The following is a 23,018-nucleotide window of genomic DNA, read 5'->3' as shown; positions in this document are numbered from 1 at the left end:
CAATTACCCTACAGACGGTTGAAAATGTATTGGATACTTCGATTTCGGAGCCGTCGGATCCGGCAGTTCTCGCTAGTGTAGCCAAAGCCGATATATCGGATTTCGGTAGCCAAAGGGTTAATAATAATAAATAAATTATAATATTAAAAAAATATATTTTTTGTAAATGTTTTATATGTTTCATTTCAATTTAAGTGTAAAAATTAGTTATATCAGCTAAATATATTATTTAACGTGCTTTTTATTATCCATTTCTGTTTATTTTACAATAAACAGTACATTTAAAGCAATGAAATGGGATGTTTTTGCATAATTTTACGCAAAAATTTACGAATTTATTTTTGAAAATAAATATTTAAATCATACGAAATATATTAATTTGGCAAGGTCGGTTTTTGATTAGTAAAATAAAACGAAAACCTTGTTTTTCGGACGGTTTTTTGGAAGCCCTAACAAGAACGGATAATAACCAAATATTTTCATATAAATGTATCGCAAGAACCTTTTTGATTAAGAGGGAATATTCAGTTAATTAGAAATACTAAATTATTTAATACAATATATATTTATCAGTGAGTGTATTAATTTATTTATAATACAATATTTTTTATAGTTATAATAAAACTGTACTAATGGATTGGTAAACTAAATTAAAAATGCTCCTACGGTTTTTTTACACATGTATACGTGATTGTGTATTATTGACATTCTCGATCCAGACCTATTCTTCGTTTCGGAGTAAGAAGCAAGACATTTTCCCTCTATTGTGTTTTATCTCAATAGATTCGTACGTCGGTTGTATAGTCGAGCGAAACGCGCATGCGTACTGAGTTGACTGGCGAGCTTTCCCAAACGCTCTGGGGAAATTCGGCGTGGAAAAGCAAAACGGTACGTATGGAGAACCGGTGGTCGATCACATGTCAGGATGTTTCCCGGAACGCAGTTTGGAAGCCGCAACGCCCCCGTGGTGCCACGGTCAGTACGCCTACGTTGGCAGCGCGGGACGGTCGCGTTGTCAGTTGTTGTCAAAATGTTTTGACCCTCGCCATTCGCGATTTGTTTCGTATAGTGTGGAAAAACATTCGTAAAATGTAAATAACGTGTAATGAGTGTGATTATGGACTGAAATAAAAATATACGCAGAAACGGATCGAGGTATTAGAGCGCCAATTAGAAAAGGGGTTCCAATTTTTTTAAGTTTAGTTAAAATAATTAAAGATTTGCAATTCAAAAAACTTTTTGAGAAAGCATAGCGTAAGTCAAATATGTTATATAAGCTTTCTTTTAATTGTTTATGCATTAAAAAATTCTTACATAATATAATAATAAACAATAACTTTTAGTGTAAATGTATTTGATGTTTACAGTCAAATATTTTATTTTAATTTATTTTTTTATGTCAGCGATATCGTCAAACTATTTAAAATACAAACAAACTTTGCAGTAAAATTTAAAATTCAATTTTCTTAAATTATAATTAATATAATTTAAAAAGCATAGTACTTTTCAGATAAAGTGTAAGATTCTATAAATAATATATACGTATTATGTATCACATAGCTTTAATTACATATTTGTATAGTTAAATGAAACTCAAAAAGTAGCTATAATTAGGTGATTAAATGTACGTAACAAATATATATATATAACTCAAAAAATGATATAAAAAAAAACTCTGACTAAAAATATAGGAAAAAAAATCGCGATTGATTTATTTTGACATGTAAGTAATTTCGAAGCATTTGATATCTAACAACTTAATAATAAAGTTTTACCATAAACTATTGTACATAGTATTATAATATTTTACAAAATCTCACTTCGTTTAAAATAATCTCTGGTTATTTTCTGTATTCTACGACTCACTAACTTAACTGAGCATCTACCCAAATTTTATATGTAAGAATCACAGAATTATTTTTACTCGATATAAAAAATCATTTCACAACAAATGATTATGTCATCAACATATATTTGTTGTAGAAATAACAAGCGTTAGCCCAATGCGTTACAACAGGATAAATTCAGTCAATAACTACCGTGTAAGAAGTAAATATGACAGACTAAAATCAAAGTCTGTAAATCGATGACATCTATTTCCTAGCATAATTTTATTTTAATTATTCGCCATCTGCGAGTTTAGAAAAATCGAGGAAAATCTAATTAGTGATGATCGATTAAATAGTACTTGTGATACGATATAAATTGAAAAACACTGGGATTCGTATGGCTTTTAAACCCAAGTATTTCAAGTATTAGTCACCAACTTATACCACTAGTCTGTCATAATGATCATAATACGCTCATACCTGAAAGGTAGAAGCTATGTTGTTTCACTAAAAAATCTTGCTGAAGTACTTTATAATGACGTTTATAGTTTTTAAATATTGACTTATCAATGTATGCTGACATACAGCCATTATAATAAGTTAGTATAGTCTTAAACCAAATGTAATTAAGTTACATAAATCTTTACAATACTAAAATAAATATTTTAATAAATAAAATATTTTTTTTATAAAACCATAGCTTTTACCCCTTTAAAGTGAACAAGGAAACTACATTAAATGGAAGATTAGCGTTAAATACCTTGGTATACATCTAGATTATAAGCTATTTTTTTAACATATGGCGGAGCTCAGTTTCGAAGAGCTTGCTGGTATTGCAGCCCTAAAACTAATAATTAACAGAAAAAAAATGAATTTATAAAGAACTAATTAAACCGATATTAACATGCGCTTGCTCGGTGTGGAGTAACAGCAGTAATTAATTATTTGATAAACTCGGTCATTGAAAATAAAACACACCACCTGTTTATACTAAGATTTAAAATAACAGAATTATGCTTAAAATACTAAAATATTTAATAAAAGCAAATTAGCGAATTATGCTTAAAATACTAAAATATTTAATATTTAATAAAAGCAAACCTAAATTTAACTACACGTTTAATTTTTATTATTTAAGTAAATCATTTATAATTGCTTTTTATTACTATTTTTTAAATTTAAATTGTAATCACTATAATTTTTATTTTATACTTTTAATTAAATTTTGTGAATTGAAAATGATTATAAATCAGCTACTGGTAATAAATTTCTCTGTATTTTTAATTTTGTAAAAAAACGTTTAAAAAAATGACATTTTATTTACACTAATTTGGTTTATATATTCAATACTTATGTTTGCAGACAACGCATGTTTTTCTGCAATACTTAAAATTTATAAAAACTAGTTAAACACATAAAATAACTGCATCACAACATAATATCATTTATGATATTATGAGGTTCAGTAATTTGTCAATGAATCAATTGCCCTAGCTTTTTTATACGATCTTATAAAGCAATAAAAAACATGCGTGTCGTCTATCAGTATTGTCGTCGACGTTAAACATCAGAGAATATTTATTTATTATCAGAATAGTATTTTAAATTAATAAGGTAAACTCATAGTACAATAATAATAAATATTTATAGCTTGTTTTCTCTACAAAAATAAATTCCTATATAGCGCTCTATTCGCTCCTGATGGTCGAAATTCGCTCTTACGTACCGTCGCTCGTCGTCGCCGATAGACAATAGAGCCATTTTTTGAGCTTTTTTTTACTTAGCAAACTATCTAGTCCTAATTAAATTAAATATATTAAAAAAAAACATTGTTTAAGTATTCAACCTATGTGATAAATTTGTTCTAAAGAGAGTTTCTAAATATTCATTATTTTTACTAATATTTCAATATATGATCAAATATTCGAATATATTTGTAAGCTATGAAGAGTTCAAAATACTGTATAAATAATGAATACAGATTATTCACTATTTTTTCAATTTCAAAAATAATAGTGCACAAATTTAATTTAATAAAGTATTCTGCCTAAACGACTATAATACAGTTTGCCCAAAATATATATATATATTATATTACCATAATAAGTTACTTTAGACAAATTATAAATATATAAAAATCAATATTAATCATTGAAAAAGTCCACAGATGCACCATAATAACTCGGACATATAAATAATTTCTGGAATTTCGGCAATTACATTCGTTTTTCAGTTAGTATTTGTAATAACCATGCTTTTATAAATAACATCAAAGGCAAATCTAAAATGGCCATAATTGAAGAAAAAATTGCTACTATGCACAGACTCGATTTTTAAAATACAAAACTTTTCAGAGTAAGTCGGTTTTTAATTATTTTTTTAATAAAAAGTTTCAAAATATTATACAACAAATAAGAAAAAATAATTAACGAATATTCGACAGTAAATAGCTAAAAAACAACGGGCTCTTTTTTGTCATCTAAGCTGTGCAACGAAACAAAATTCAAAAAATTCACATAAGTTGAGGACTCACTTTTTTTTAGAGATTACAGGTCTACGATAAAATAGTAAATTATAAATATATTAGTATTTTTTATTAAAATAAATAATTATTATTTTCATAGTATATTTATCAAAATGATGGGAACAAAGAGACATTAATAAATCACTCTCACCCTTAACTGCAGTTACTAAATCTACACCTAAAATTGATAAACTATTTGATAGATCTGTTCAAAACGATACAACAATGAAGTCGACCGTTCGTCTAATGAAGTACTTAGCGAGCTGACCTCCCTTTGTCTCGGTGGAGAAAAAAAGTAATTCCGGAATGATAAATTGGTTTTTGGCAGCGTTCGAGAAAGTCTGATCGCGTTACAAAGGGAGCTAACTCGGCAGAAGTGGCAAAGTTGAGGAAATAATTATGCTGGGGAGGCCTAACCACTCTTAAGTTTATTTTTGGGGGTAGGAAAAATAACCCGCTGGAAAATGTTACACCTGCTATTAACTAATTAGCACACCTCACGGGGTTGTGATACTAACCTACGCATAGTACATACGTACGTATTTTCAAAGCGAGTTTAAATGTTTGCATCTAGGGACGGTTTTAGCTAGAAAAGCTTAAAGTTGTATAAATGAGGCATTCGTGCTAAAGGTTTTCAAATGAGTAGTTATAAATAATTAATTGCAGTATATAAAAACGTGTATTTTAAAATAATTGCATATTGCGTCAAAGAAACTCTGGATGGTGTTATTATCGCAATTATTATGTCAAACAAAATATTATTTTCTTAGAACCTTAGTATAAAATGCACCAAAGACAATTTTTATTATATTTAAAATAAGCTTCGATCAAAATTAAATTAATTAATTGTTTAAGTAACGCAAATATTCATTTATAATATTAATTATTTTTAATATAAAAGTTTTATAACCATTAGATAATTTTTGTAAAACATTATTAATTAGAATACGAAATTTTAGGAAGAAATATATTTTTTTAATAAATATTGTCTTTCGGTGAATATGAATATTTTTCGTCTAAATATATAAATTTAAGTAAAGTGATCCTAGGAACACATATATAGTACATGATTTACTGGATTTACACAAAAATACCTCAAATTTAATTCGTATTTATATAAAACTTTTATTTCAGTTTATATATTAATTTAATCAAATATTTTAAACAAAAACATATTCATTAAACATTATATAATAGTTTTTTATAACAATTTTCATATCCATATTTACGATTTACTACAATTTAATGAAAAAGGAAGGAAAAATAGTGGTTAAAATTTAGGGTTAACGAAAAAAAAACAATAGATTAAATTCCAATTAAATCATATCTGGCTAAAATCAGGAATCATTGGAATTATTTAACTTTTTGGTTTGACAATGTTCTTTGATTGTATTTTATGGCATTTATTTATAATAATAATTAAAGATTAATAATAAAAATATTATTGTAGTTATTTGTTTTGGATGACTAATAAGATCAGTTTATTTTTTTTTAATGTGTAATATTTTTTATATTTTTTTTAATTAATAATTTAATGTTTAATATAATGAATTTTTACCTTTGTTTAAAACGCGCTCTTTCTATCAAATATTGGTCTAAATACCGCAATGGCAGCCAGCCCTAAATGTGTTAATAAATTTAAAAGTCTAGGTATAAGCCAAATATTTAATGTTAGAATTTGCGACGGACAAAAACCATTGCGCGACGGACAAAAACGCCCCGACATAAGCGCGCCGTCATACGCCAGTCTAACATTTGCGCCATTTGTGCTTCGACATAATCGCGCAGCGTCAAATACTTATTGAATGCGATCGTATCTTCCATTTGACCCGCGGTCCATTTTACTTTTTTTCATCAGAATTACAAATATATATGAAGAAATGAAATATATTATTTTAGTTGAGTAAAAAATATTATATTGATAAATTAAAATATTTATATTTCAATACACGCCTAGCAAAAAATTTGATCTACTATATATTTAGGGTAGTTAAGGTTAAAAAATGTGTTAATTCAATCTATCAACAAAATTGTTTATTTGATTTATTTATAGCAAATAGGTGTGGTTGTATTTATTTACGTATAAATACATATTTCGCACATATTAATTTTATATTAAATGTAATTATTTCATTTAAATTTTAATTACTAAATTTCGGGTAAAAATTCAGTAATATTGGTTCAATTTGATATGAATATTTTATTAGACATAGAAAGGTTTTTTTGGTTCGTAACGAATAAGTAAAATGTAAACTAATAAAACATGTACAAGACTTTAAAAATGCCGATGAATAAATCATTAAGGAATGGTTATTAGAGTATTTGTATGATCCGTGAGTGATGCAGATGTCCTTTCCAATATCAATCAACCAGAAGAGAATTTATTAATAGCATTAATTGCAATACGGTACTCACTTTTCTTGACACATTATATGAATACGTTGACCAATGGGGATTTAATTATAACGATCAAATAAAATCCGTTAGAAAAAATCGTATTTATATTAGAAAATCTCAAAAGATTTCTATAAACTATCCAAAATCATGTGATATATAAATTAGTATTGAAATATTAATCTGATTTGAAAATTTAATAACATATACTTAGTTGGGATTCAATATTGTATATTTATTTTTATGCAAATTATGTTTTCATTTTTTTAATTTTATTTTATTTGTCACCGCGCGGTTATGTCGGCGCGAATATGACGCGCGTGCTTATGTCGGGGTGTTTTTGTCCGGCACGCAAAAGACGGGAGAACTACATTTCTCTGCTGATTATTTTAGAAAGGCGGTGGAAAAATTTGTCTACGATTTATAAATATAATTTGTTTTATTTTAATTTTTTATTAATTAATCTATCGCTCGAAATGTTTTTTTTATATTTTAAATGATTTTCTGTTTTTTTAATTTTCTCCAAAGATTGCATTTAAGTCGTACTTTGGCCATTGATACCTGAGAAAGTATTTTTTACAATCCGTTTTTTTTAAAGTGAGCTCCAAAATTTACGAAAAATTAATGAAAAATTTATTTGAAATTGCATTTTATATGAATTTCTTTAAAAAAAAATAGGCAAATATATCCAATAAAAACATTTGTAAAGTGGTAGGTGATTCATTATATATTCGTTATTGTAAAATATGGTTAAAAAAAATCGAACATTACGATAGAATTGATATATTTAGAATAGAGCAACAAAGATAGACGATGATTGATCGATAGCTGCAGAAATTAAAGCAAATTCTATTCAAAATATCCGTCAGCTGATTGAGAAACTAAGCCAGTCCGATTTAATAGTGCATAGACACATTAAGAAGATTTGAAAGGTTTCGAGACGAAAGATTAGGGTTACACACGAATTAAGCGAAAAAAACAAGTCAGCGCGTACCCGCATATCCCAAGAGCTTTTGGATATTGAAGCTGAGTCGCCCTTTTTCGATTATTAGATAACCGGAGATGAGAAATGTGTGTTGTACGACAACAATCGTCGTAAAATTTTTTGCTTATCTAAAGCTTAAGTATCAAAGCATGCTTCAAAGCTCAAGCTCACTGTAAAAAAAGTTATATTTGTGTATGGTGGTACTGCAAAGGGATTATGCATTACGAAACTCTTAAACCTAAACAAACAATAACAGCAAGCTTATATTTATGATCAGCGTGATCGGAAAAATATTTACACTTGTCAGCATTTGTCAGAATTGTTTTAAAATACGATCATGTTCGTTCTTATGTGGCGCGTTTCCATATAAATGATAACGTAAATATTTTTTTATTAATTTTTAATAAAAAAATTAAGTTTGCTTTTAGCAAAATAAATCTGACATATGATTGAAATATTTGCAAAAAAAGAATCAGACGTTCTTTTATGTTGAAAATAGTTTGAAATACAGATCAAAAATCAATATTACACTTAATAAAAATAAACTTGGAGTCTAAGTGTAAGTCCATGTATTTAATGCTTAATTCACTGGTGGCAAAGTTTATCTACGTTTCGTAAATATAATTGACTCTGTTTTATTCTGTTGATTTTAATTTTGCACCTATCTGAGAGAATAAATCATAACATTTATAAACGTTTTCCGGACAGTTAAGTCTAATTAAAACGTAAATTTTCGATTAGTTTTCAGAGATGTTAAATTTAAGAGCGCAACAGATGCTGTTGACGAATCTGCTCCCTTCTGGGATCGTTAGAGGTACGAAATCGGATCACCGCTCGTTAGGGGAGTTTCACTCTGCAAAGGAGCCAACAATTAGACGAAACTCGATCCTTTTCTGTGTATATAAAGAGGTGGAAAGCATTAAACACACGTAACAACACTATTATCCGTTGCAGAACTATTTAAAGATGCCGAAATCGAACCCAGCTGCTTCGGCGTACATTGTGATAATATTATTCGGTGAGTGTTTTTATGATATAAAGTTCAGAAAATAATGGTCGATCCCATGTTTACTATAAAAAGGCAGTGCAACATATAAAATTTGCATTATTAATATGAGTATGAGAAAAGTTATAGTTTATCAATAGCTGCTCTAAAAGTTTGCCCTCACGCTTCACAAAAACATAAGCGTCTATTTTATAAAGCAGAATATTTGCTACCTGGAAACAGATATTATATGTCAAAGCAAGAAAGTGTGCATCTAAATATGTGTATTATTCAAAGTTTGCATATTTATCAAAGCGTGAAAATGCGCTTTAAAATATCTAAATCAGACAAATTGCAACAAATAAATTTTCTGTATCTAAAAAAAAAAGCTAGATTTATATGTATTTGAAATATCTGTATATGTTTTTAAGATATCTTCAATTTTATTTTTAAAGATTTTTGTATTTTTATTAATAATGTTTATACAACAAAAAACTCAATAATCTCTTAAAATCCCTATACGAAGTTATTTTCTATATTATGCTTTTTAAATAATATTTTTATACCAATTAATTGCATCATTGTTTTATTATCTGCATAGTTTTAGAGAAAAATATATTAGTATTTCATCTTAAAAAAACAATGACAGTAATTATATATTTAAATTCAGTAATTCATTGGAACAAAAATATTTTTTACCATACGTTATTTAATTAATTAAATAAAATTAGCTTAACCCTTTAAACGCCAGCAACTAATTAGTGAGTCACTTGTTATTTCCCGTGACGCGTCAGTATCTGTTTCTAAAAATGAATATAAAATACTTGTTTTACTGATAAATTAAGCTAGAATAATAATCTTTACAATTAAAAAAAGTTTGTTTTAAAACATTAATTTGTGTATAAAAATAATCAAAACGCCACTCACCGGTAATTCGCTGGCGTTTAAGTGGTTAAAGAGGGTATTATTACAAATTGCTTGATAGCTATCAAAAACCTTAGCATAGCAAACCATAACATACCAAAAAAAACCGTGAGACTTTCATTATTGAACAGCTTTTGACTGAACTTAAATACGTACCACAACAAACTAGACTACACAAAAAACAACGATTCAATTATGGATTGTCAAATTATAATTTTTAACAGCAGTCACAACGCATGGACGTTATCACCCACAAACTGTAGTCGTCGGTGATTAAGCGCAGCGCAAACGTGCTATCGTCGTTTTTTCATTTCATTCTGTTTAAACAGTAAAAATATATATTACCTCACAGTCATATATTTTTTATAGTACATATTCAGCGAATATGAGAGAAAATATATTTCTATTTTTTGTTATAAATAATTAAAGCAATTTAAAAACTTTGGACTATATATATATATATTTGAATATGTAATTGCTGATTAGAAATGAGACACATTAGACTTGATTTTTTTATACGTTACATGATATGTTACGGGACCGGTCGCCGAAGCGCCGCGACCAGCCGTCGTTCTTTAGTCTAACTACAGCATTGGGTTCTAATCTAGCTACCATAAATCAATTCGCAAAAAAATGCTTTTTAAAAATTGGTTCTGCTGATAGTAAAACCACGTGTGAAATCCTGATTTACAAGTACTTAAATATAGTTTTATATGAATGCATCATAAGGTAATTAATTTAGTTATTAAAATACCTTAAGAGTACAGTCCATTCAAGATACATGAAAAACTTATTGGTTTACTGTTGTATAACTAGCTTGAAACAGTTAAGAAATTGTTAATTGCTTTAATGCATATATAGGTATATACATAGATAGATAAACGCCTTTTGAACAAAGTTATAAACAGCACTAATGCAGCAAACGGCTTGTTTAGAACTTCAGCTACAACTAATTATATTCACAAAATATAGTGCTTTTCAAATTTAAAATTATAGATGCCACTAATAAAAAATATCACTTAAACTAATTGCATTTTAGACGTAACACAAATTATTGTACTTGAAAAATATAAGAAAAACACAATCGACCATTATTAAATTCTCGCAAAAAGACATAACCATACATCTATAAATTATGTTATATTTATTTCATCCCATTTCTAGGGAGCATTTCATGCTTGAAGATCGTAGGCATGAACGTGCCTACTTTGGCCGACCAAAGACAACCCGCTAGCTTGGTATGCAGCTACGACACAGGCGAAGGAACCCTTTTCTCCGTCAAGTGGTATAAAGACGACGAGGAGTTCTACAGATACATGCCCACCCACAAGGTATTGTGCTGCGCCCTTAATTAACGGATGGCGTTATTTTATTACGCTCGCGTGACTCGACGCACAAAGAATCCTCGGACATTAATAAAAGCATTCGGGGAGGATTTCGCCCAGTAAGAAACAAACAAAACACTAATCTGGATTAGCTGCAAATGAGATTCTCTTAGATGTATAAAAATAATTTACGGGGCTGCTCAAAAAGTTATTGTACTTAAGTTTATTACTTTTGAAAAAGTTCAATGCATACAATAATTCATAAAATTCAGATTAATAATAGTTTACATAACATCACAAAAATATATTTTATCATAACATCACAAAGGTATCTTTTCTGTCATCATGGCATATTTTAAAAATAAAAATCGACCTCAAAAATTAATCTGAACTATACAATCAATATATGCAAGCAGCTCAATATTTTTTTTATATTAGGATATTCATCTGTAAGATTATTACATAAATATCACTAATTTCGATCTCCCAGACAAGATTTAAATATTAATACCTTATCACCGATTTATTCCACTAATAGTGGGCTCTCTAACATACGGCCCGCGAGCACATGCAACCCTTTTATTTTTTTTTTGCTAAGCTTCACTCAGTTCAAATATACTTTTAAAACACTAATACAAATATAAAAAAAAAAATTTTCATTGACCACTGACAACAGTATATTTATTTTGCATACCATTTAATTAAAAATGTATTCACACACTTCACGCAAATATACATATGCCTAATAAAAATCGCGTTTATTGAGAATACTTAATCCTTTCACTGTCGTTGATAATGATTTTAGGTAAGGTGTTAATTTACTGGTGCTAATTATCAAAAGTAATTAAAAATAGAAACCGCTTAAATTAAATCTATATTTAGATTTATTATATATAATCTTAGAAAAAAATCTTACAAGTAAGTATTGCCAAATCTAGAAATGATTTCTAGAGAAAAATTACGATTATTGCGGGATTTTTTAAGACTGGATTTGTATAAAAATCTTTTAAAATATGAAAACACTGTAAATTAATTATTTCCAACTGAAGTTCTTTCGTGAAAGTTTCTAATTCGCAGCTACAAAGACACAAAGATCAGAAAATCTGAAGACTAGCTGCTGACTAAATTTTTTATATGCGTTAAAATAACCGAAACAATTATTTATTAATTTAAAGAAAAATATATTTTATTTCTAAATGATTGTATGTGACTGTACATAAAAGAGATAATTTGGGACAAATTCTGGAAAAAAATCATAGCAAGAATATATTTATAAAAAAAGAAAAACCGACCTTAAATAATGAATATGAACTAAACTACAGTTTGTTGAGATGTACCCATATACTGATGAATTTAATGTAAAATTTCCTTTGGTCCTTTTAATACATATTATATAATAAATAAAAGTAGTAGAACATTGCCTTCAAAAGCACCCACTTTCTATGTTGTACTTTCACAATAAACATTATCATTCAAAGGGACATATTGTATTTTTTTGACGCGGCTTCGTTTGTGTTAAAATTTCTTTACAAATTATTGTTGACTTTATTGCTTTCTAAATGTTTAAAAAATATTAGACATGAGAGGAAATATTCAACGAATGTAAATTATTAGATATTTGATCTGAATTTTTAGATCGAATACTTAAGGAAGAAGCAAAGAAATAACGAAAAATCAACAACAACACCAGCTGATTTATATAAATTTAATGTTTTTATAAATTATATTTTCAGTAATTTTACATTTAGATTTATTGCAGCAAAATAAATAAATAATACAATCAGTTTCATGTGCTTATTCCTAAAATAAAATCTAAAATAAACAGTCTCGAATTTTTAAAATATGGCATTTCAGTAAAATCATATCGAAATACATTTTCACTGGTAGATATATATTTTTACCAGTGAAAATATAAATTATCTGTCAGGTGCTAACAAAATTATATGATTTTAACTTTTCTATAAATAGTAATATATATATATATATATATATATATATATATATATATATATATATATATATATATATATATATATATATATATATATATATATATATATATATATATATATATATATATATATATATATATATATATATATATATATATATATATATATATATATATATATATATATATATATATATATATATATATATATATATATATATATATATATATATATATTTACATACTTATCGTTATTTATTTACATCCGATGCATAAATGTTTTGGTAAAGTTATATTTTTACTAGAAAAGTCCAAATACATTTTCACCAGTAGATATATATTTCTACTAGCGAAAACATAATTTAACTGATTGGCGCTAAAATGCTGCTCTAAAATGTCTATGTAGCTCAATCTGATAGTTGCGAAACGTCCATTTGCTTGTTCAAACCCAAACCTAATTTAATGAAATTTCTAGAACAAATTATAGATTTAGAACTTTCATTAGTTCAAGTCTAAAATACAAACTAAATCAACTCATCTTTCAGAAAAAGTGCAGACAGACACCGCATCTCACATATTGCTCCATAGTTTGTCTACATCTCGATATTACACTATGTTTTAAAAATAAAATAGCTATCCTTATCGATATTACTATGGACTTCTAATATAAGAAGGCTGATCAAAGTATATTCAAACCGAATTTTGGTCAATAGGAGGGCGCAAAAACAATTATCACTTCTCAGAAGGCAAAAATTCACGTCAAAAGCAATAAAATCGTGTCGGCGCCGTCGCAGTGGGAACGCTCGGTAACGAGCGTTCCCACTGCGACGGCGTCGGCATGATTTTATTGCTTTTGACGTGGATTTTTGACTTCTGAGAAGGGATAATTGTTTTTTGTGCTCTCCTATTGTGCAAAATTCGGTTTAGATGTACTATATTCGCTTCTCACTCGTAATATTGTTATAAAAAGTCTTAATATAAACACTTGATAATCAAGAGTTGTCACTGCGATGGCACTATTTAATTGCTTTTAACCTGTACTGTAAATTTACTATAAGGCAACACTGAGCAGCAAAGAAAACGCGACAAATTATCAGATAAATAATATGAGTATATATTTTCAATAATTTTTAATGCCTAATTGAAATTTGTCGTAATGGTGGCTAATTTTTATATTTATTTGTATTATAGAAAGGGTTAACTCGTACCTATTATTATTTATTAAAGAAATTATATTACAACGTTAAAAAATATTTTTTGTCATGAGGCCCGGAATCATTGTTTTTCCAGGGCCCGGGTTTGCTCTCGGCGGCCCAGCCTATCATATCCTAAATAAATCCAAATGAGGAGCCACTGGAAAGACTTGTAAATGTTTGGACCTAAGCCTCGCATTGACGCACTATTTTTCGAGTCCGGAAACTTTTCGAACCCACTATGTACATAGAGCATTTTTGGGCGTCGCTAGAAATTTGTCAAACGAGCGGTGGTGGTAGAGCAAAATCTCGTTTTATGGCGTCGTTCCGAGTCGTTATCGGCCCTTAACGTCGCCAAAATTTAGCACGCACCACATAAGGACATGAGGACATAAAGACGTGCTCAGGTAGTTGGAACATGGTGGAATGTGAGCGTCGTTCGTATCATATCTCTATCATGGCGAATGTGAGAGATGAAAAATATATAATGCCTTGTAATGGCGTGCTTACTACATTTCAAAGATACGTTGGAAAATGTGTTGAAGTGGTTTAGTACTTTAACAGCTAAGATAAAAAAAACTATAAGATTTTAAATACCACGCTGGTTTCAGCTGAATCATTAGTGTTTCGGTACAATATCGCGATCTTAAATAATTATTTACATATTTATAATTAATTTTTATACATATAGCTGCATTTTATTATATATTAAGTATAATTAAAATTCGTTAAAAGCTGCAAAATTATGTTATACTAATAATATATAATATATTAATGTAAATAGATTATTCTATATATTTATATATATATCACGAGTGGTGCATTCAATGGGGTTCGAACTCAGGACTTTCGGGTATTAGACATTGACAATACCATTGGTTAAGTTTATTTTATTAAAAAATATTCTTCCTAAGCTTTCATTTTATTAATTATATTTATAAAATATTATGCTTCAGCAGAGTATTATAAGTTAACTTGAACTACATTGGTTATGAAACAAAGTATGAATATAATTCATTCAAAGTTGAGTTTTGATTATGATTATATAAATAGTATAGAGTATAAGATATATTTTTCTTGAATTAATTGAATTAGTTGAATATAATAAAAAAAAAAACATTAAAAATCTTACTGTACAGTAATTTTTTTCGAGCTTTAAATAAATTTGCAATACGTCCTTATATAATATAAACGTGTATGATTATACATTTAAATGTGAATCGCTGCTTTTGCTTCTAGTGCCTCAGGTGTATACCAGATTAAGTGTTCTAAACTTTCAAATACAAGTTTAAACAGCATCACTGTTAACTTTGATTAAAATCCTGTCAGACGTTTACCGTCTACTCTATATTATCATCTGACAATGCTAACTCAAGAGAACTACGATATTAAAATTAGAATATTACTGATAATTTTAGCCAAATCTGCTGTTGTTTCCCCTTCCTGGAGCTGCAGTGGAATCGTCAGACGAAGGAGCTTGTTCAAGTACTCAATGTGCCATTAGACTAACCAACCTAACACCTTCAGATTCAGGAACGTACACTTGTGAAGTGTCTACAGAAGCACCTACCTTTCACACGGCCTTCGAGAGCAAGAACATGACCGTGGCAGGTATCGCCAATTCCAAAACCACAAAAAACTACATATATAAAAAGCATACAAGATGCTATAAAAAATATTTTAAATGTCTCTATCTTCAAGTAATTTTACAGCACTTCCACTGGAAAAGCCTAAGATCGAAGGACTGAGATCTTCTTACGCGATAGGAGAGCTTCTAGAGTTAACATGTCGTACGGCTCCATCGGCTCCTCCTTCGACGCCAATTTTTTTCGTAAATGACGCCGAGGTTAGTAGAAAAAAATCCAATCACTATAAAGTCTAAAATTTCGAGAACTTCAAAAGGTAAGGTAAGGTGCAAATTAATAAGGATGACCTGAATAAAACGTGCGTAATGGTCGGGCTAATTTATCTCTTAATTGCATTTTCAAGTTGATACCTTAATATAAAGGCCCATTTGTTAGACAATTCACGCTCCAGGTGTAAAACATCATTAGGGTATTTGCATAAATTAGGTTCATTCGTTGTGGTATTTTCAGATGTTAATTAAGTAAGTGCGTTTATAATCGTATTATCATTGCCTTAATTTTTGCATATTTTAATAACATTTTACATTTATATTTTTTTTAATATAAGATGAGCCGCTTAATATTAATCCTCCACAAAATAAAATCGCGGCCAAATTGATTTTTGATTGATAAAAGTAATAATTTTATTTTGCATCCTTCGAATCAGGTACGTTTGTTTTTGTCATTAAGACAAAGTTTATTGTTATTTAATAATTGTGACCTTGAATGCGTCTGTAGGTTTCAGGCGACCCTGGAAGCGAAGAGAGAAGCGGTTGCATCTGTGATCTTCGCTAGTATGAAATTAAATCGGCCTTCTCATGATTGTAGTCTAATTAAGAGAGCTCGCAAAATTCAGATGCCTAGAATTCCGAAGTAAAAGTTCAAGTGTGAATATCACTAGAAAAAAAATCTGAGGAGTTCTCAAAATATGTGTTTTTAATTGCCTGTGTTACAGTATTTATATCCAGGGCCATTTTATGTTAGATTTTGCTAGTCACCTTTTTTTTTGGTGAAACGGAAAATTAAAAAGGTAGTGATTTTTTTACCGATACAGATTACAAATGGCCGTTTTGAGATTAAACCCGAATGCACACAATTTATGTTTTCAAGGCGACGAATATTTCATTATTTTTTTTATTTATCGCATGTACTTTGCAACTTTAGCTGTTGAAATGTTTATCACGGTGGTGTCTCATTTTAATAAAAAAATATTTTTTCACCCGATTCAAACGCTTTATCACAAGCTTAATTATTTTTTAAGATTATTTTTAAGATTATATTTTAAATAGAAAATTTGTTTAATTCATGAGCATGCCAGTATTTAGGAAAATCTATAGAAAATCTAGAAAAATCAAATCTCTCACTGATTTTTACAACTGGTCAATCGTGCTATACAAAATACCGTATAAAAACAAGAAATTTCCAAATATGATACTATATAAATAATTCGTGTGAATATTTTACTAGCGATTGCTTCTATTAAGAGCTAAATTGAACTTCTCAAGTGTTTTTAGTAAATAAATAACAATACTCATATCATAAATTAAGGTGACTAACGACAACAAATACTTCGTATGGTGTAAAGTCAATCGATTAAACTGTGCGCTAATTTTAAAAATCACTTTACACGAGCTTTATTGAGTTAAATTTAACGTGTTGCCAACAATGGTTTATATAAAGGTTTACTACTATTTTTTTCACAATTTTAATATAAAAAAATATATTGTAATGTCAGTTTTATCTACTATAAAACATGTCATGCGTAAGCATAAAAATATAAATAAAAATAATGTATTTATTCAGCAAATAATAAATTATTTTTATTCAGGGAATGACTAAAGCAATAAAATAAAAATTTAATAATATATTTAAAATACGTAGTAAAAGTAAATCTGCAATAAAAAAATGTAGATATAGTTGATTTACGCTGTACAATATTGTTTCACAAACAAAAAATCACAGCGATTCAATCATAAGTATAAAAACCACCCCTAAACTAATAGGGCGCACGTAATGTACAGTTTATTCGTTAGCTAAGCGACGATCGATCATCTGGACTTTAATAAATCTTAGTTCGGCTGGGACGTGGCACGCGAGCGCATCGTATAATATAGCAGGTTCATCTAACCCAGCGTTTCCCAACCTTATAGTCTCGCATAAAACTTAATAGACAAACAAAAAGCAAACCAACCCTCAGTGAAAAATTCATGGGGGTAAATCTAGCCAATAATTTTAAATAGACGAATTCATTGACCGGTCATTAGAAATAATTTATTTTGAAACAATACAATCACTATGTACAACCTCTTTTGATTTTATTTATTATTATTCACCACGATAATCACCCGCGAGATTAGGAAAATCTAGAAGAACCTAATCTGTAAAGATCGATCAAAAATATAATTATATAATAATTTTGATATATCATGACCAAGTTCATTTAAATTTCAAGGTTTATTAATTAAAGTATCCCAATTCCTTCTTAAAAAAAATATTTCAGATTGAGGAGACTAACATCGAGCGGTCATCGGAACTGGACGAAGAGAATATGGTGATCAGTACCGCCAAGTTAAAGTTGGTGCTGTCCAAAGGACACTTCCTGGGAGGAGCTCTGCTGAGAGTGAGGTGCACTGCAGCTCTGATTACTATTCCAGCCGTGTCTCATTCTACTTTCCTGACGGCGGCTTTGGCTGACACACAAACTTTACGGAACCAGAAACTGGAATGGGCCAATGCATCTAGCGGTAAGCATTTATTCCAATCAACATATTTTTCACAACTTGTGATACAATTAAATGTCTTTAAACTCGAAAATTCTGAGTTGTACAAAATATGTATGTACTCGTTTTTAAACTTAATACTAAAAATTAACCCTTATTACCAATATATGGTTTGTATCCGAAGGATCTAGTCATTTGACGTGAAGAGAGAAGCGGTTGCTTCCTCGATTTTTGATGTTTTAAAGTTGCTAGGCCTCTTATTAAATTTGAGTATGTATAAACTCAGTAAATTTAAATGGATTAAAATACTTGACGTGTTTTAGTCAGAAGTAAAAGTTATGCTTTGGCTGAATCAGCCTTTGACACATATGGCAGGAGAAGCCACAGGAGAGTTGGGGTTTACCTACTTATGCTAACCCGTCCAATTATTGCTTTGAATGTTACCTTTGCGTTTGTAAATCACCATCTACGTTTGTTTTGCAGGCTTAGAACAGTTGCAATAAAAATGAATTTACGACCAAATCGTTCTTATGCAGCATGATTGATTTAATTTGCTAATTATCATGCGATAAATATTTTTCATGATCAGTACTTCAAAGTATTTTAACGAAAAGAACAAATGACCTGCCGATGTTTATGTCTTAATAACGTAAATTTTAGATTTTTACGCGGGTGCGTAAATTTGACTTAATGCCTAATTTTATTTATTTTGCAGATAAATTATAATGTATTTTTTATAAATAAAAATTCGAGTGCCACTACCGAGCCTCAAACCCTCAAACCTCAGAGTTACTAGTCTGAGATGTTACGGACTGCGTTATTCGATTTCTGCCAGTATTCTGGTAGTTTTTAAGTAGATATTTTCACCCTCTGGTTGACACACTACATTTTATGCAGAAAATTGTGTAAATATTTTTTTAATTTTTATTTTAAGAATTATTTTAATATATATTAAAAACAATGTTTTTTGTATTTCTTTTAAAAAATCTCCAATTTTTTTATGTGAGGATACGATTTTTTTATTTTTGTAATGCCTGCCATTTTGAATTGAGATATAAAGGATATTTTCAGAACAAGTTTATGTTATGTGACGGTTATAGTGTCCTTATCTTATATAAATGACAAAAAATGAACTACCTATTTTCTTTTAAACATTAATATACAAACTAAGATTCTGAATTATCGTTATTTTAAAACATCAAGGATCAGACTGGCTAGCAAAATCAATCAAGATATTTACAATATCTGTTATCAGAATAAGTTTTACGAATTTCATGTCGTCAAAAACTCACATAAATGACAAAAAAATGTAAGAAAAACATTTTTTTTAATTTATGATTCATATTAAAAAATGAATTTAAATGAAAATTACTTCTTGCAGATAAAGCCATTGTTCTTTTGAGATGAATCAATTTTCTGTATTTTATCTTAATTATTATATTTGCTTTGGGAAGATAGTTTAAAAGCGAACGGTAAAATATGTCTTAAGAATGTAGCGAATGCTAAAGTACTTCTCAACCTAGCTAATTTTTTACTATTATTTTTAGAGCAGCAATAAACAGGCGATCGTTTTTGTGATATATGGTCCATGAATTAAATTTCTGTCTTAGTTGTTATTGTGCGTTTCTTTTTAATAAGTACACAAAATATTATTTTGTATCTTTCGAAAATAAAAATCTAAGGCGCAGATTTGCATCTTACTATTTTTTCGTTGTGACATATATATGCCTCATTTTAAAAGAAAAAAATTGATTGATTTTCTTCTTATCAAATAAAACTAAATGCATGATAATTATTTATAAGTATATGCTAGATAATATGACACTTCAATCCTACTAATAATGAATTTCGGTTTGATAATCAATGATCATGATTTTCCATAAACGTAATCCTTTATGGAGAAAGCTGTGAAAATTATGCAATGAACTAATGGTTTCTGTTGTTTTTGCTAAGCTCATGAGAGATCACTACATATTTGTGATTAACATGCAAGTTTGCTAATCCCCGTGTTATTTGACAATTACTTCGGCTGAAATCGCATTCTTAGAAATGAATAAACTTATTCTGAAATTATCTAAAAATCTAAACTACCAAAATAATTTTTGAATGCAAAATAATAGGTAATGGTATTCAATGATATTTTGCTAAATATTTATTAATTTATATTATTTATTGGTCACCCGTGACTTAGATAATATAATGATTGATTTCCTTAATGCTTGCAATTTATTACAGGTTATTTAGGGTGGTCCCCTTCGCTGATGGCGTTCGCTGTGGCGTTAGTCTGCTGTCGATAATTATCTACCACACTTCCCAAGCACTCTACCAAAGTTCCCCACGTCAGACAATCACTCGAAGGGTGATTGTTAGCAGCAATAAGAATAAATATTTTTTTATACCGTAAATCGCCAAAGTTGTTTTACGAACGTCGAGCGTTTCGTCTGTGATTTAATTAATACTTTCAGTGTAAATAATTCGACAAACTGTCTTTTGACAAAGTTTTGCTTTCGTCGTTGATTTCGCTTCGATCATACCACCTACTAAATGTTAACGCCTCGGTAAATTGATGCACAACTTCGAACAAGTCTAACTTATATAAAAAATATGCATTGTCTAACACCATAAAACTTTTTTAAGATTCGATATTGAAATATCTAATTAGATAATAGTTTGAGAAAGAGCGAAAATTTATATTAAAATAATATTTTATCGAATTACGATTTTAATATATGTGGAGCATTTTGATCAAAATTATACGCCCCAATATATATTTAACCCATATTTTTTAATAAAAAATAAATACGTATATATTTTACGCATGAATCACTCGACTGATTTCGATGCGAATCAAACGCAATGTACTGTAAAATTAAAAATAAATATTAATAACATTTATTACATAGACTTGGACAAGGCTGTGCATCATCAAAAACCATCAACCTTTTAATATAATTATAAATATAAAATGTATAATACACAGTCAAAGATCAGCGTTAAAACTTGACACACACACACACACACAAATTTATTGAATATATGTGTAGCTATAATAAATATATTATGAAAATAAATAAATATTTTGTCTTAACGTGTCTTTTATTTTATATTGAATGAGTGAGCCCAGGAGTGACCGGCTATAAACAAAATTAGAATCAGCGCCGGCCCTAATGTGAATTACGACCGAGGGAACGAGAGCCAAGACTTTTATACACACATATTTTCCCCTCCCTTATAATCTAATATATGTAAGTATACCCCATAGGGAATCCCTCACGTGCCGCGGCCTGTTTAACGGCCCCGCGAAACGCGACGTTTTATTCATATTTTCGTATCCGACACATAAATTCACACCTTACACATAATTCACGTTACGTTGAGGCTTGACACTTTAGCACATTCCTTGTGCTTCGTCGAGCTCCTATTACTCGCCAGCCCTTTATTATATTTGCGCAAGAAACAAATACGGCCGTTGGCGACGCACAGTGAAACAAATTAAAATTCTATAAAAAAAAGATAATTGAACAATTAAAACAATCCTTCAAATTGATTGTAATATAATGATCATTTATGATTACAGACCTTGTTGACTAGTTTCAAATTCCCTACTAATTAGGGTTCTTAATTATTCATAGTTCTTAACTATTCGAATATTGAATTAAAAGAGTGTTCGAATATATTCGTAATTAATGCAAAAAATCAATTAATTGCCTGTAAAATATAATTCAATTAAAAAATAATTATATTTTTAATTAATCTATAATTACTTTTAAAACCGTTAAACTTTTTGAATTTTATAAAATATGCATAACACAATGCTGTGCAAATTATTCAGTGAAGGCGTCAAAAGGAAAACGCTTAATTAATTATTACATATTTTTTATCAGTGACGTAATTTCAGCTCTTTCAAATCCCCATGATTAAGATCAGCTGCAATTGAATTAATTCAGCAAAATTAATGAAACATTTTAAATACATAATTTTATCGAATTTATTGTATATACAATAGAGCATATCAGTTTTGTGCAGCTTTGCATATAAATTAACCACGATCAAACTATATACAACACAAACTTCATAAAAATCTGCGACGCACAACTGATTTTAAAATGGATGGGCCCTTCTACCATTTTGTTTCGTTCAACGAACGGATTCTGCGATCATAATAGATACATTATAAGTTTATCGATTTATTTTTGAATCAATATTTAAAAGATGCGGAGTAATTTGTTTTTATATAAAAAATAATATTAATAATAAAATTGTGGGGGTTCTTATTCTTATTACCGTAATCAAGGATATGGATGAATTATACAATATATTATAGTAAAGGATGGGACCACACAAACGCCCTCGTTACGTCTAGAAAAAAAGGGTCTTACATAAATAACATGCATTGAAAGAATATTTCTTTGTTGCGAAACGAACACGGAAAACAATATACCACCAGAAGACAAAAATCACAGTAAAGCTACAAATTCCCGTTATACAATTCGCCTTAGAAAGATGTCCATTAAACAAATGCCACTTTATAGAAGCGTATACATATTTCGTTTGCTGGAATAA

The 23,018-nt window shown here is 28.9% G+C and overlaps 1 protein-coding gene across 1 annotated transcript; it reads left to right on the top strand.

The window, feature by feature from the left end:
* The first annotated feature begins 969 nt into the window (after positions 1-969).
* On the top strand, positions 970-21,541 carry LOC148236350 (uncharacterized). Its single transcript, XM_088182399.1, has 7 exons — positions 970-1,091; positions 8,687-8,750; positions 10,806-10,972; positions 15,529-15,721; positions 15,823-15,956; positions 18,236-18,479; positions 20,691-21,541. The coding sequence occupies exons 2-7, from the start codon at positions 8,699-8,701 to the stop codon at positions 20,750-20,752; spliced, it is 852 nt and encodes a 283-aa protein (XP_088038525.1). The 5' UTR covers positions 970-1,091; positions 8,687-8,698; the 3' UTR covers positions 20,753-21,541.
* The last annotated feature ends 1,477 nt before the right edge of the window (positions 21,542-23,018 follow it).

Source organism: Plectrocnemia conspersa, unplaced genomic scaffold (assembly GCF_051122295.1).
Source record: "Plectrocnemia conspersa isolate PC_06_02 unplaced genomic scaffold, ASM5112229v1 ptg000003l, whole genome shotgun sequence".
Classification (NCBI taxonomy): Eukaryota; Metazoa; Arthropoda; class Insecta; order Trichoptera; family Polycentropodidae; genus Plectrocnemia; species Plectrocnemia conspersa.
Note: the sequence above shows the minus strand (reverse complement) of the source record. Positions and strands in the feature narration are given on the sequence as shown.

Excerpts from the sequence above, each read along its gene's own strand:
- LOC148236350 (XM_088182399.1), top strand. The coding sequence starts at position 8,699 with ATGCCGAAATCGAACCCAGCTGCTTCGGCGTACATTGTGATAATATTA. Across the intron at positions 10,973-15,528 it reads GATACATGCCCACCCACAAG|CCAAATCTGCTGTTGTTTCC; the intron begins GTATTGTGCTGC and ends TGATAATTTTAG. Across the intron at positions 18,480-20,690 it reads ATGGGCCAATGCATCTAGCG|GTTATTTAGGGTGGTCCCCT; the intron begins GTAAGCATTTAT and ends AATTTATTACAG.